The sequence below is a fragment of the Elgaria multicarinata genome, chromosome 3, assembly GCF_023053635.1.
Source record: "Elgaria multicarinata webbii isolate HBS135686 ecotype San Diego chromosome 3, rElgMul1.1.pri, whole genome shotgun sequence".
NCBI lineage: Eukaryota > Metazoa > Chordata > Lepidosauria > Squamata > Anguidae > Elgaria > Elgaria multicarinata.
This window is the reverse complement of record NC_086173.1, coordinates 17,915,995-17,931,185: the sequence shown is the minus strand read 5'-3', so window position 1 is coordinate 17,931,185 and position 15,191 is coordinate 17,915,995. Positions and strand designations below refer to the sequence as shown.

At 49.9% G+C, this 15,191-nt stretch overlaps 1 protein-coding gene across 4 annotated transcripts in view; it reads left to right on the top strand.

The window, feature by feature from the left end:
* Window positions 1–15,191, top strand: part of HDAC6 (histone deacetylase 6) — a 50,286-nt gene that overhangs the window by 20,861 nt on the left and 14,234 nt on the right. For all 4 annotated transcript variants that reach the window (XM_063119459.1, XM_063119461.1, XM_063119460.1 and 1 more), the window contains exons 9-23: window positions 672–776; window positions 2,813–2,881; window positions 3,077–3,203; window positions 4,926–4,991; window positions 6,202–6,261; window positions 6,490–6,579; window positions 6,710–6,816; window positions 6,920–6,987; window positions 7,142–7,322; window positions 9,389–9,517; window positions 9,880–10,048; window positions 10,452–10,585; window positions 11,622–11,690; window positions 11,861–12,053; window positions 14,268–14,417. In XM_063119459.1, coding sequence (XP_062975529.1) covers window positions 672–776; window positions 2,813–2,881; window positions 3,077–3,203; window positions 4,926–4,991; window positions 6,202–6,261; window positions 6,490–6,579; window positions 6,710–6,816; window positions 6,920–6,987; window positions 7,142–7,322; window positions 9,389–9,517; window positions 9,880–10,048; window positions 10,452–10,585; window positions 11,622–11,690; window positions 11,861–12,053; window positions 14,268–14,417 — 1,717 coding nt within the window. The remainder of the gene's footprint in view (window positions 1–671; window positions 777–2,812; window positions 2,882–3,076; window positions 3,204–4,925; window positions 4,992–6,201; window positions 6,262–6,489; window positions 6,580–6,709; window positions 6,817–6,919; window positions 6,988–7,141; window positions 7,323–9,388; window positions 9,518–9,879; window positions 10,049–10,451; window positions 10,586–11,621; window positions 11,691–11,860; window positions 12,054–14,267; window positions 14,418–15,191) is intronic.

Here is a 15,191-nt window from a genome sequence, read left to right as displayed (position 1 = left end):
TAGGGGTGCAACCACCCTGGTCTCCTCCTCTCCCCGCCTCAGGAAACACCCCCCTTTCCCCATCTTCACACTCCATTTTTGAAGCATGGAGAGGTAGCTGGCACAGTTCTCTCTGCACCGGCTATGCAGGGACAGGGAGGAAACTGACTGTCTTGTGCACACACGCACACCCAACGCTGTGTCGGTGATATAGGAGTCTTCCCTAAACCAAGCGTTTAAAAATCTGTGGTGTAGATATGACATGGACCACCTTTGAACACTTTCCAGAAGGATCAGATCTACCTGCCCTTAGCTTTTCGACTAGGGGATGGAAATTATTTTTTATTCTGCCCAATAGCCAAGGCTCTTTGGGCAGTTTGCAATTAAAACCATAATATACAAAAGTCAAGATTTAAAACTTTTAAAAAATATCCTATAAAACCAGAATAAGTTATATGTCATTGATACCTTAGTGTGATGGATTCCAGGTCTGTTTTTCTAAGGGGAACTTAGGTTTTGTGTAACCTGCCCTGTTGGGCTGTTCGTTGAAATGGACAGTTAAGAGCTGCCGCTTTCAGCGACATAGCATTTATTGTCTGGGTGCCCTGGCATCTTGTATCACTCGGGCTTCCCAGTGGTCAGTCCACGGCTTCCTAGTTCTGGGGTTAGCCAGTGTATCCTTTGCGTTTCAGACCACCCGGACATCATGCTCAGCGCAACAAGATGGATGGCTACTGTATGTTCAACAACGTAGGCATCGCAGCCCAATACGCCCGGCAGAAATTGGGGGTGGAGCGGTGAGTACTGTGGATCCAAGCCACAGGTGTCGATCTGCCTGTTTCAGTATTTCTCGCTTTCTCATTTGTCCAACCAGAAGTCTGTGTGGGACCATTTCCACATCACTTTGTGAATTCTGCCCCCGCCTCCCAAAACCCGCATGAAAATGTATGTGAATTTTTATGTGCGTGTCTTCTACTGGATGCATGTTTGCATGTGCTTTTCCTGGCGTGCCTGCTTTTCGCAAGCTGTTTCCCCCTAATGTTAATGGGGGTTTGTTCATACTTTCCTGGTATGTGCATTTTTGGGTGCGCTTTTCCTTCGTATATTTTTTCATGCGTTTTTTTTAAAGTTGCAGATTGAATCGCAGAATTCTGAAAAGTGAAGATTTCTGTGTGCAAGGGAATGTGCTCTGGTTCATGTTTAGGTCGGGGAGGTGCGAATTGAGAAATCCACATAAACATTCAGACTGAGCAAATTTCTCATCTAGTCAGTGGTGCACAGAGACAGATTTGCTGGATTAAAGGCACAATCCCATGCATGTTTAGACAGAGAAAAGCCTCACAGCTCCCAGGATGCCCCAGAATTATCAAGGAACTCAGTTGCTGACTCCTTTGCTGTGGAGGGCAAGGCAATGAAGCTACCGAAAAAGGAGCCCAATAGGATCCTTTGCTAGGCCTCCTGAGCTTCTCAGCTGTAGATCTTTGCCTCCCTTTTTACAAAGAAAGATGGCTACTCTAGATGGCACGTCGTAGTCGTGTTCCAGTTCATGAGATAGAAAACAGCAGCCACATGCCTTTGTGCTTATGTGGAAAATGGATGGCGATCAAAGCCAAATGCAAATATTTTTATATTTATTTATTAAATTTATATACCGCCTCATAGCCAAAGCTCTCTGGGGGGTTTACAAAAGATAGATATTTAGATAGATAGATAGATAGATAGATAGATAGATAGATAGATAGATATGTATGTATAGATATAGATATAATATATTTAGAGATATAGATATATTGAGAGAGAGAGAGAGAGAGAGAGATCTATTTATAGAGATATGCGTAGAGTAGCAAAGGAAAGGGGCAAATTGTGGCCCTCCCATCAGTCCTAGGCAGCAGAACCAAAGGTGAGGGATCATGGGAGTTGTGGTCTTCTAGATGTTTTGGCCTACAAGTTGCCCTATCCCTGGTGTAGCAGCTAAGAATGTGACTCGGGAAGGCCTTGGTTTCAGGGTTGGCTTGGCCACGGACTCCCTAGGTGGCTTAAGGCTTACAAATATCCTCTCAATGCTTAAGGGTTTTCTAAACAGACAATCGTGATCAATTATTATCCCTAGAGCTTATCCTAGGACAGGGGCGGGCGAGCTGCAGCCCTCAGCTCAATTCCATGTGGCCCTCAGCTGAATTTCAAAAGCCCTCTGCATGTGATCCGTTCAGGCTTGGCACAAGAGCGATCTGCCCCTCCCCTGGCCATCTGCTGGGTGAGAGGAAGGAGGGTGATGGAGGGAAGAGGATATCAGAAAGAGGGAGGAAAGGGATCCGTGGAGGCTGGTGGCTCCGTGGTCAGTGGGGTGTTGAATCTGCTCCAGGTTGCAGTCAGAACCCTAAAGGAACCATCCAAGGTGCAAAGCTCCTTTAGAATTCTGGCTGAACCGCCCCACTGACCACAGAGCCACCTGCCTCCACTGAAAGAGATCATCCACTGTGGCTCTGGCCCCTTCCACTGCCGACATGCAGCTCCCGACAGATGACCCGTGAGGGAATGCACAGCCCTCCGCAGGAAAATGTTTCATCCACCCCTGGTTTAGGAGAACCTCAACCCTGCAAATGTAAACTTCCACTGCCCTGATACCTCTCAAGGAACCCTGGGAACTATCGTTTAGTGAGAATGCTGAGAACTTGCTTCTTCGGGGATCCCAGCCCTCTTGCAGGACTACATTTCATTTTCCCAGGGCTCCTTGGTGGGGATGTCTCTAACACTTAGGATTGAGGATAACTTGATTTCTCAGAAGCTGCGTTATGTTTTGTTCTTTCTTCGGTGACTTTTCTTTCCCTTCTAGGGTTCTTATTGTCGACTGGGATGTGCATCACGGACAAGGCACCCAGTACCTCTTTGAGGACAACCCCAGGTGAAGAATAAAAGGGTGGCCTTGAATTAGGGGGCACCGGGGGGCGGGGGGCTGCCATCCTGGGTGAATGGGAATCAGCAAAAGAGGGGGCAGACTAGTTGTAGGCTGCAACCAAAACTGGGCAAAGAGGGCTGGGCCTGGCCCACCAGGCATATTTCTCCTCATTGCTGTCCCTGCCGTGACGACTTCTCCTAGCGTCCTTTACTTCTCCATCCATCGCTACGAAGGGGGCAGCTTCTGGCCTCACCTTCCAGAATCTGACAGCCATGCCATGGGCAGAGGTCGAGGAGAGGGCTACAACATCAATGTGCCTTGGAACCAGGTAGGGAAGAGGGGCGGATTTTTTTGGTTGGGTGCCAACGTTGCAGGACTGAGCCAGCACCAGACATCAGCCCAGGTTCGAATCCCAGCCCGGCCTTTTAGAGGAAGGGGGAAGCCATTGGGTTGATCCAGGTCAGGAACAAGTTCTCCCTCCCATCCTTCGCCATTGCACAGAGACGTTTCTTTTTTAGTTGCCTTGTATTGGGATCCAGCTGTTTGGAAGGGGTCCCAAACAGGGCAGACACTAGTGCAACCTTCCCCAACCTGGCATCTTCAGATGTGTTGGCTAGGAATTATGGGGCTTGTGGTCCAACTCCTCCCAAGGGTGCCAAGTTGGCGAAGGCTGTTCCAGTGTGACCGTGATTTTTTTCCAGTTCACGAAAAACATGGCTGACGTCTGAGTCCGCTGCTGAGGTTTACAGGCCGCCCCACTCAGCGTTTAGTCCAGGGGTGCAGAACCTCTTTCAGCCTGTGGGCCGAATTCCGTTTCAGAGACGCTCTTGGGGGCCGCATTCCCATGGTGGGAGGGGCCAATGGCTAAAGGGGTGGGGCCAAAATGGCAGCACAAACTCTTACTGCCAGTAACTAAACCTTAGGAGAGGCATTTTAACTTTTTAGAATGGGAGGTGGGGGTAAGCACTGTGCAAAATCTGGGAAACCACCCAAAGATTGCTGGTCGGAAGAAAGGAGACATGACCAGGGAAGAGCTCGATTTGGCTCCATGGTGGCTGCATTTGGCTACAGCGGCTGAGGTTTTGCACCTCCGTGCTACACTTTCCTTTTTGCTAAAGTTGTGTCACAACCTCAGAGGGCGTCGGAACATGCTCTGCCTCGTTATAGCACCCGGCTGTTGCTGCAAACCTGCTGCTCTTTGCTGTGCCCTCTGCCTCCTCGGCTCCTGGCACTGGTGGCTGTGCAGTTTCTCTGCTCTTTTCAAGGCTGCAGGTCCCCCAGCCATCAGGTTTCGTGACACGCCTGGGCAATGTCTGGTATTGCAAGGCAGGGGTGAGCAGGCAGGAGATCTCTGCATCTTTTGGCCGACAACTCCCAGCGTTCCCTGACTGTTGGCCAGCAGGGCAGAGGCTTCTGGGAGATGAAGTCGAAAACATCTGGAGATCTGCCTTCTGCCCACTCCTGCTGCGGAGGGCAAGGTGACGGATTGGCCTGCTGGGCCAGGAGCAGTGAGTACTTTGGAATGCAACAAGTGTATTGACATTCGCTCCCCTTGCTAAACTGAATTCAGTAAACCAGGGCTGCTTCCTGTCTCGTAGAGATTGCTTTGCAACTAGTGTTACGGGAAGCAGGTTGAGACACACTGGAGGGAGCATTGTCGGGCTGGGATGGCAGAGATGGTTACATTTCTGTCTCATCTTCCTTACAGGGAGCTCTGGGTGGTTATGTGGGGTGGGGGGAGCTCCCCCATTTTAGCTTCTCAGCATCCTATTGAGGTAGCTTAGGCCGACCCAACATCACCCCAGGATTTGAACCCAGATCCCACAGGTTCAAGGAGACAGACGATTTAGGTTTGATCCTGTTTCACGTCCTTCAAGTCTAAACTGCCGAAGTCGAGGAATGCCCTTCCCTTGTTGTGCGTCTTCGCCCGTCAGCCCACCTCAGCAGAGGCTGCATTTTTCCAAGTCAGCGTCCCTTTGTGTTTCAAATGCGTTCTTTACGCCTTGGGGATCCCTGCGAGGACTTAACGTGCCCCTGTCTGTCCCTCCAGGTAGGCATGCGGGATGCTGACTACCTCTCTGCCTTTTTGCACATCCTACTGCCTGTGGCCTTGGAGGTAAGAAACTCGGCCGGGACCATCCATTGTAAGTGCCGGGCCAGCTTTGCATCTTTTTCTGGATATCCAGTGACCCCGTGGCGCAAGGCAAGGGGAGTCAAAGCCTCTTGTAATGTGTGTGTGTTGTGTGCATGCATGTATGTAGGCATGAGTCTCCTCTCCTACAGCAGTGTTCTTAGCACAATTAGCTTCATTTCTCCCATGAACTTTTGCAGTTGAAAAGCAAGGGAGCAACCCTATGCATGCTTAGACAGAAAAGAGTCCTACAACTCCCAGCATGCCCCAGTTGATGGACATTTTTCTGTCCAAACATACATAGGGTTGCGCCTTAAGTCAATCACTGGATGTTGTGCCATTTCAAGCCTATTGAAAGTACACTCATTTGCCCCTCTTTCTCCCCCTGCCCTCAAATCTATATAGTCCAGGAGCCCACGTCCTCCCCTGCTCGCCTCACAGTGCCCCAACCAAGACAACACATTTATTTTAATGACAGATCTCCCTGCTTTTAAATGGGGGGTCCGGATCCTGGTAGCGAGGGAGGTCCTGCAGGACTGGGAGGGCCGTGATACCCTCTGTGTGGTTATGCAGGCCCACCCACCCCCATTCCCAATTTCACAGCACAGATAGGTTTGGGGATGGTGGTGGCATCATCCAAACAGGCTTTAAGGGCCTTCCAGAACCCCCTACAGCAACCTGGCACCTTCTACATGGGTTGGGACTGCAACCCCCATCCTCTCTAGCTGGTTCTGAATGATGGGGGTGGTAATCCTGACACCCCTGGAGGGCGGCAGGTTAGGGAAAGCCACTCTACAGTGCTCCTTCCTGGTTTCATGGAGTGGCATTTCCTTGGAGCCGATGTCCCGCCTTCGCAGGTGCAGACATTTTGGGCTGCTTTTCGAGTTGCAATTTCATCCGTGCGGATGCAGGCTAGGTTATAAAGATGCCTCCTTCGCACGCGTGCGTCTGTCTGTCTGAAACTGCCATCCAGTGACGGGCAATCCTTAGCCCGGAAGTTCCTCCTCTGATGCCGTTTTTGGTCTCCAAGGGAAGTGGTTAACCCTTCTGGTGATGTTTGGGTCTTAGAATCATAGAATCATAGAATAGCAGACTTGGAAGGGGCCTACAAGGCCATCGAGTCCAACCCCCTGCTCAATGCAGGAATCCACCCTAAAGCATCCCTGACAGATGGTTGTCCTTCTTTTGTTTTCAGTTCCAGCCCCAACTAGTCCTGGTTGCTGCTGGTTTTGATTCTGTAATTGGTGATCCCAAGGTAGGAAAATGTCTCTTGCACTCTCTGACTCAGTATAAGGCAGCTTCCTATGTTGTGCTTGCCTAGATTTGGGGCAGGCTTGAACTCTTGTGTGCGGAGGTAGCTCCATCAGATGTGGGGACAGAGGGCGATTTCTCAATCCCAACGCAGTGACCTGCCTTTGTGCCTGGCCCGTCCCTCGGGTGAGAGACTGGAGGGAGTGACATGGACTCTTCTTGGCACCTGTAGGGGGAGATGGCCGCCACCTCAGCATGCTTTGCCCACTTGACACACCTGCTGATGCCACTGTCCGGGGGCAAGGTGGTTCTCTCTCTGGAGGTGAGTGACTAGTGCTTGGGGGGTGGGAAGGAAGGAGGGAACGGGCTGCTTTTTGGAAAAGTGGCTTCACTTCAGATAGAGCTGATCCCAGTGAAACTGTTTAGCTTCTCTTCCTCCTCCTCCTCCTCAGGGTGGGTACAATCTCCAGTCCTTGGCCGAGGGAACCTGCACAGTCCTGAAGACCCTTCTTGGAGACCCCTGCCCTCTGCTGGAATCGCCCCTCGCGCCATGCAGGAGGTGAGAGAGGATGCTTTTCCTCCCTCGTGTCCCCGCCCCTCCTCTCATTGAACCTGACCTCCCGCTCAACTGGCACTCTTTGTTCATCTTCCCCTCCCGGCAGCGCCCTCCGCTCCGTGTCCCGCACCCTGGCAGCTCACGGCAAGCACTGGAAGAGCCTGCGGAGGATTGGTGAGTGCCTGAGCCTCGCTGTCTTTCTCCCTGAGCAATACAAGCAGATTTGGGGAGCTTTGATCCCTTCGGATGCCCGCGTGCTGTGCAGTCCCTTCTGGGCCATTTGGGACCCCTACAGCTTTTGATCTTTCTTTCCCCCTACACGCCTCAGGGGTGGATGCGCCCCAGCAGAATGGAGGAGAGGTGAGAGCCGCTTTGCCGTCACCCCGGGCTCTACCGGGAGCTGTGATCCTGTCCCGGTCAGCGACGGAACCGATGCGCCTCCGGCCGGCTTCCTGCACAGGGCTGGTCTATGACGAAAAGATGATGGAGCATTACAATATGTGGGACAGGTAAGGATTGGTTTCGTGTGCGCTTCGGGAGAGTTCTAATTCATTTATTTTATTTATTTCATAGGTTTATATACCACTGAACATATTTAAACATCTCCGAAGCGGAAGATGGGGTGTTTGCATTATTTTCACACATGGGCGGTGTGTGTGTGTGTGTGTGCGTGCACTATTTTGCTCGTGGAGCTATTTTGCTCCATGTGCACAGTGGCACATGGAGAGAGTTGTGAGCCAGGGTGTCCCTGGTTCGAATTCACTTCGGGCATGAACTGAGTGTGTGGCTTTGGGTAAATGACTATCTCTCAGCATTAAACGCCCCCACCCACCCACACATTCACACAGACACACACAGACACACCACTTTTACATCTGCAATATGGAGGATGATACTCCCTCACCATACAGGATTGGTGTAAAGGTTACTGAGATCATGTGTACGAAAGCGCTTTCAATACTTAAGTGCTATAGAAAGGCAACATAATTGTGTGTTTTTTAAATTCAAACGCCTTTGATATTTTTGAAGGAGAACCTTCACTTGTTTTAATCCTGCCCATACACTAAGATCTACATCAGGGGTTTGTCTCTAGGGCCCACCGTTAAGATCTGTTATATTGGCACACACAAGAGGTAGGGCCTTCTCTGCTGTGGCCCCAACAATGTGGAGATCCCTATTGACATGCACCTAGCCCCTTCTGTGCAGCCGTTTAGGTGAGCAATAAATATCCTTCTGTTTAAAGTTGCCTTCAGTTGAATTTGTAACCGGCTTGTGAGATCAAAGCAGCAGTGCAAAGTATTCTGTAGGCTTGCTGCCGTGTATCTGACCGTGCTCTCATATTTACGTGGCTTTGTGAGGGTGTAGCCTTGAATAGCAGCTAAAAAATAAAACCATAAATAAATAATGTTTTGTACAATAAAGCGTTTAATTTCTCTGTCTAATCCTTATTAACATTCTTCCTCTTCCCCATTAATGCTTTCCCATCCCTGCCCTTTTCCTATATTTCTCTTTAACTCTCTTGCTTGTGTGAACAAAACACCCATTTCAGGTGTGCTAAGCAGGATTCTGTTTTGAACCAGGGGTTGTGAAAGTAGGGGAAGAACACATTTTTTTAAGGAGGGGTTGATCTCCCAGCCCTGGTTCTCTACAAGAACATGCAGGAGAATGGAGTGTAATCCATCTATATCTTATGTGAGATCATAGACTCGTAGAATTGTTGCGTTGGAAGGGACCACAAGGATCATCAAGTCCAACCCTCTGCAATGTGCAGGAAAACCAATTAAACCACCCAGGCTGTCCAGCCCCTTCTTAAAAAAAAAACCTCCAGAGATGGAGAACCCACAACCTCCGTAGGTAGACTGTTCCACTGTTGTATAGATCTTACCTTCAGGAAGTTTTTCCTTTTATTTAATCGGAATCTAGGTAGCTGTAACTTATACCCATTATTTTGGGTCCTGCTTTCTGTGGCCATGGAAAACTGTTCTTGGCCATCTTCCCTGTGGCACCGTTTTATGTCCCTGAACACTGCTAGCATGTCTCCCCCTCAGTCTCCTTTTCTCCAGACTGAGATGGTCCACTCAAAAGAGGAACACAAAATGCTTTCAAAATGCATCGCCTCCATATCAGTTGAATTGAAAACCATAAAAAAACAAGTACAATAGAAACAGTTGAAACATTAAAACCTGCCCGTTTTAAAAGGGTAAATTGAAAAGATGCGTCTTTATGCCCTTTCTGACAGCCAAGTGATTGAGGCCTAGTCTTTAATTCTGGAGAGAGCGTATTTCGTAGTTTGGGGGTGACACAGGAGAAAGCCCTTTCGCACAGGCCCAACGCACGGGCCTCTGGAGGTAATGGCTCCCTCCTGCCGATTTTAATATTTGAGCAGATTCGTAAGAAGGCAGGCAGCCCTGTAGATGGTCAGGTCTTCAGCCAGTTAGAACTTTACAGTTTAAGGCCCACGCCTTGAATTGAGCCTGGCAGGCCATTGGCCACCAGCGCAGGACTTTCAGGACAGGTACAATCTGATCCCGAGACCGGCTCTCTGCCTCTCTTTGTGTCCCCCTGTCTTTCCCAGCCAGCACCCAGAGCTGCCTCAGAGAGTCTCCCGGATCTTCCAGCGTCACGGGGAGCTGCGTCTGACGGAGCGGTGTTCCCGGCTCCCAGCCCGGCTCGCCTCCGAGGAGGAGCTGCGGATGTGTCACAGGTTGTGCTGAGCTTCCGGGGACGGGAGTCCGGGCAATGTCTGGGAGGAATGTGCAGGCTCTAGAAAAGGCAGGGCTTGGGGTGGGTCCGTGAGGCTGCAGCCTCCCCGTAGCTCAGTGGTAGAGGCTCTGCTTTGCTTGCAGAACGTCCCAGGTATCTCCAGCTCAGGCTGGGAAAGAACCCTGCCTGAAACCCTGGAGAGCCCATTGCTGCCAGACAGTGTCGACAATACTGGGCTGGATGGACCAAGGGTCTGGCTCAGTATGTGCCCGCTTCCTGTGTTCCAATGCGGCTTTGTAGCCCTCCTCTTCCTGTGGGAGGAAGGGCTGGACTCCACATCGTCTCTCCTCCTCTTCTCTCCAGCCCCGCCTACGTGGAGACGGTGAAGTCGACGGCCGCCATGAAGCCCCGTGACCTGCACCGCCAGGGCGACCGGTACAATTCCATCTACATCTGTGCCAGCTCCTACGAGTGCGCCCGGCTGGCAGCTGGTTCCGCATTCAGCGCGGTTGAAGCTGTGCTCTCTGGGGAGGTGAGCAGCAGGTGTTGGGCAGGGCAGGGGCAGTGGGCCTCTCTCCCTCTGTGCCACCTGCACAGGATTGGAGAAATCTCTTCCGGCCATTTCAAATGGACCCTGACCTATTTGACTATTTCAAATTAGGGTGGGCCCAATTTGAACGCTATTGAGGAGGGGTTCCATCCTCAGTCTGAAAGCTGCAGTGACTTCTGTGGGACCCCAGCTCTGAAGGGGTGACCTTGTCATAAAGCTGTTGGGTCACTCTGGCCAGGCCTAGCACTCCCTAGGGCCTTTTCCACAGATCCCAATCAGTCTAAAGATGGATTCCCAACTCACGGTTCAGTGCTGTGTTGATGTTTTGTACAGTAACGATCCAAGTACGTTTCCCCACTGTCACCCCTTTTTTGGGGGGCATCAGGTCCAAAACGCCGTGGCTATTGTCCGCCCACCAGGGCACCATGCTGAACCAGATGTGGCCTGTGGCTTCTGCTTCTTCAACTCCGTGGCCTTGGCAGCACGATACGCACAGCGCCTGGCCAGGCGTCCGATGAGGTGAGGTGGCAGCAGCACCAGGAGTCCCAGGGGAAATGAAACAAGCACTGTTGCTTGTTTCCAGGGTTATTTTTGGAACCACTGGCTCCTGTTGAACAAGTGGTTGGTTCCACTTGTGCAAGAGAACCAGCAAAGGCTCATCAGCAGTCTAGGACGCTGCCCAGTGATGGCTAGGGAATAATAATAATAATAATAATAATAATAATAATAATAATAATAATAATAATATCATCATCATCCTCATCCTCATCCTCATCATCTTATCTGCCTCTCCCTCAGGATCGAGGCAGGGAACAACATTACATAAAAGTACCATAAAATACATAAAACTGATTAAAAACATATCGAACAAATACATTATTAAAATAACAGCCAGACATCTTAAAATTCGACTGGGTAGGCCTGCCGGAAGAGATCAGTTGTTATAGTCTTCTTGAATTCAGAAAGACTGTTAAATTGACGAATCTCTCCTGGCAGACCACTGCACAGTCCGGGAGCGGCAGAAGAGACGGTCCTCTGGGTAATACCTGTCAGCCTAGTTTTGGCTGGCTGAAGTAAGTTCATCCCAGAGGACCTAAGTGGTTTGTACGGGCCGTGGCATCTTGGTGTATCTCATGAAGAGATCCGCCATGCACCATCTTCGCAGTCTTTTAGAAAGGCCTTGAAAACATTTTGTTTCACTGTGGCCTTCTCGTGATGAGCACTGTTTTGCTGCTATTGCCATTGTGGTTCTTGATGATTTTATTATTAGGTTTTATTGTTCTAGCAGTTGTTTTACTGTGTATGTTTTTATTGCTTTTAATGTTTTAAACTGTTTTTATGTATTTATTGTTGTACCTCGTGAGGGCTTCTGTCCTGAAAGGCGGCCAAGAAATGTTTAAATAAAAATAAAGTGGACGGTGTCCACAAAAGGGTATGGCATCCAACATGTGATGGCCTTTAGGACACCACAACACTGTTGTTTTTACAGCAGTTGAGCTTCCTGAGTTTATAGTGGAGGTTTAGATGCCGGCCTTATTTTGGTTTTATTCCTCAGGGTGCTGATACTCGACTGGGATGTTCACCATGGCAACGGGACACAGCATATGTTTGAAGATGATCCCAGGTACCATATGTGGTCTTTTTTACATTTAAAGGAACCCTGGCCCTAATCCAGGGTAAGTTGGTGGCTCTAATTTCAGTGGGGCTGGTAATTTGACAGTTGGGAGGTGGGCAGGGGCAGGCGAGGTGATCCATCCCCTTCTTCTCTGTGATCATTTCTCACTTCCTACCCAGCGTCCTGTATGTCTCCCTCCATCGCTATGACAATGGGACTTTCTTCCCCACCTCTGAGGATGCGGACTACACCCGGGTGGGCGCGGGGCCTGGTGAAGGCTTCACCCTGAACGTGCCTTGGAACTGCCCCCGCATGGGAGACCCCGAGTACCTGGCTGCCTTCCACCAGATTGTCATGCCTGTCTGCTACGAGGTAGGTGAAGTAGCTCCATATTTACCATTGTTAGAAGCAGCTAGGCCCTATCTGTGCTTCGAGATGTGAAGGCCTGAGAAAAAAAATAGGTTCAAACCCAGATTTTTTTTTAAAAAAATCCCTTTTTTCGTCTTCTTCCCTCCCCCGCCTCAAGGGGGCTTTGGAAAACTGAGAGGGAAACAGATTTTTCCTGAACTTTTCGAAGGTTCCCCCTTCCCCACAAGACTTCAAATCTTTATCTGTGTTACAAAAGGGGATGCGAAAATGAGTGCTGTTTGATGTCATTGAGGTTCTTTGTTTTCCGCCTCGATACTAGTCTCAACTTGTTCTTGGTCCCGAATGAGAATGTCTTTCTTTTTTTCTTTTTTACACACACCCCAAATGGGAAATGCACATTTTCAGGCACAGGAAGTGCACAGATTTCTAAGCACGCATCCCAAATACGCACTCGCCCCTGAGCCCATCAACTAAAGTGTTAAAATACGTTTAGGGGGAATGTGCATTTTGCTTGTGCGCACGTTCAAAGGTGAACGCAAGTTTGGGAAATTGCTCCTGTTCAGAGTGGCAAACAGGACTAGTTTGCATGATTTGCAAATTCTCATACACCCTTCCGCCTCCAACTACAAACATAGATCACCTTTGTTCAAATTTAACTGCTGCAGCTTCTCCCCAAGAATCCTGGGAACTGCAATTTGGGGGGGGGGGGGGGGCACAAAAATTCTGTTAGCTAAACAAAAACGCCTGCCTGATTTTTTCCATACTCGTGTCGAGCGTTTTTTTAAGTCCAGCAATTAGGGGCTGGATGAGACATGGAGCTACCCAGGGCTTCAAGTTCCATTAGACAGGAGCTTGTTCAGACATGCTTATATCAGTAGGGGTGAATCCAATGGGCAGTGGGCGGTGCATGTAAGGCAATTGGGTTGGACCTCAGGCCTGGCGAATAAATCCAGCCTTCCTGGGTTCCCAGTCTGGCTTCCCAGGCTTTCCCAGTTGGCCCCACCCTCTTTCCCAGACTGCTAGTTGACCATCAATGGTTTGCTGGTTTCCTGGCTTTTGTGCAGTCTTCTCCTCGCATTTAATTACTGGCAGGAAGAGCTTTAAGCTAAAATAGGCTGGGTTTTTTTGACCCTGCCCCTTTTGCCCCACTCACCACTTGAATGTGGCCCCTGGAAGCTTCTCTGAAATGGAATTCGGCCCTTGGGCCAAAAGTGGTTCAACACCCCTGCTTTGGTGGTTTTCTGGCTTTTATTTATTTATTTACAATATTTAGATACCACTCCCCATTGAAAATTTCGGAGCAGTGTACAAGATAAAGTAACATAAAAACAGAATACAACACTTTAAAATAGATTTTAAAAGAAGCAAAATGTACAGTGAACCGTGGCTGGTTTTTGCACAGTCCCCCACCCCCCCACCCCCGGTACCAAAAGGTTGGAACACCTCTCCTAAGGCTTCAGTTACTGGCAGTAAGGGCTGCAAGCTACGATATGCTAGTATATGTGGTGTTTCGGTCCTGCCCGTCTCTGCAGTGCGGGCCCTAAGAGCTTCTGGGAAATTGAATTTGGCCCTTAGGCTGAAAGTTGTGGCTGGGGAAGGATCCACTTAAGAAATGGGACTAAGGGAACAGATAGAAGCAGTTTGACAGGCTGTTTCAGCGTTTGGGGAGGAGAGAAATGTGGGCTGACCGCCAGCTGGTTTTCCCATAACAAAGTGAGAGAGCGGGGTGGTGTGTGGAAGGAAAAACTCATGGAAGAGAGACGGTCCATGAAGAAGAAAAGAAAAGAGGAGAGCACAGTGGAGGGTGGTGGCTCCCATTTCAGTGGGGTTGTGAGTCCATTCTGGATTTCAGTTGGAACCAGCCAGAATTCTAACGGAGGTATCCACTGTGCTGGGCCTGTTTTGGGCAACCTGCAGCCCAGTTTCAAAAGCCCTGTGAAAGCAGTCGCTTCGGACCACTGGGAAGAGAGAAAAGGGCATGGCATGGAAAGAGAGGGAGAAAGAGAGTGCGAGTGAAGGGGTGGCTCTGGCCCCGCCCATTGCCAGCATGCGGCCCTCGACAACAAAGAGGTTCCGCACCCCTGATTTAGATAGGCAAACGGAGCCGCCTGTGAGATCTAAGTAGTTAGGAGAGGGGTGGATGCCCTGAGTTGTGTCTCCGGCCCAGGAGGGAAGGGCAGAGGGTGAGCACTCACTGTAACTACTCTTCCATTGCAGTTCAATCCGGAGCTGGTGCTGGTTTCTGCCGGTTTTGATGCTGCTCGGGGGGACCCGCTGGGCGGATGCCTGGTTTCTCCCGAATGCTACGCTCACATGACCCACATGCTCCTGGGCCTGGCGGGCGGCAAGGTGGCGGTCGTGTTGGAGGTATGTCTGATTGGCACTCGGGGGCCAGGCCCGGGGCAGGGAAACCCCTGACCGTGTGGAAGGGGTGGGAAGGGAAGGGAAATGCGGAGCAGGCCAGGATGGGGAACGATCAGTGGAAATGAACGGGATTGACACACTTGTCCCTTGCAAATGCACTTTTGGAAACCTGGGCGCAGGGGGGGGGGGGGGTTGGAGGCCCTAACGTGGCACTCAAAAAGTTCTCCATTCCACACACCCTTTAAAAACAACAATTTGGGAACTGTTTTTTCTCTCCCTTTATATCACCACTATTTCTATTCCTCACACCTATTTGTTTCCCTATTTCTCCCTCTTAGCCTCTAGACTTGTTCTTTCTCTACCCCCTTTGCCTTGCTATTTCCTCTTCCCTTGCAGCCTCGCCATTTCTAACTCTCTCTCTCTCTCACACACACACACACACACACTTTTGATTAGCCACGGCAGCCCTTAGGTGACTAGCCATATGAACTCGCTCGTTGGCCTTAAGGCAAGCCACTCCCTCCCAGCCTTACCCATCATCATCATTACAGATTCCTTAAGACACCTTTCTCAAGAAAGACTCAAGGTGGCTTACAGCAAAATCACAACAGGGAAAATGTAAAACAGCTAAAAACAACGATTTATTAAAATGCCAGCATCCCATAAAACATCTATGGGACTATAATGATACTGGCCTACCTTACAAGATTGCTGTGACAGCAAAGTAGCATGTATGTGAAGTGCTTTGAATACTCAAGAACTGTGTAGAGTCTCGCA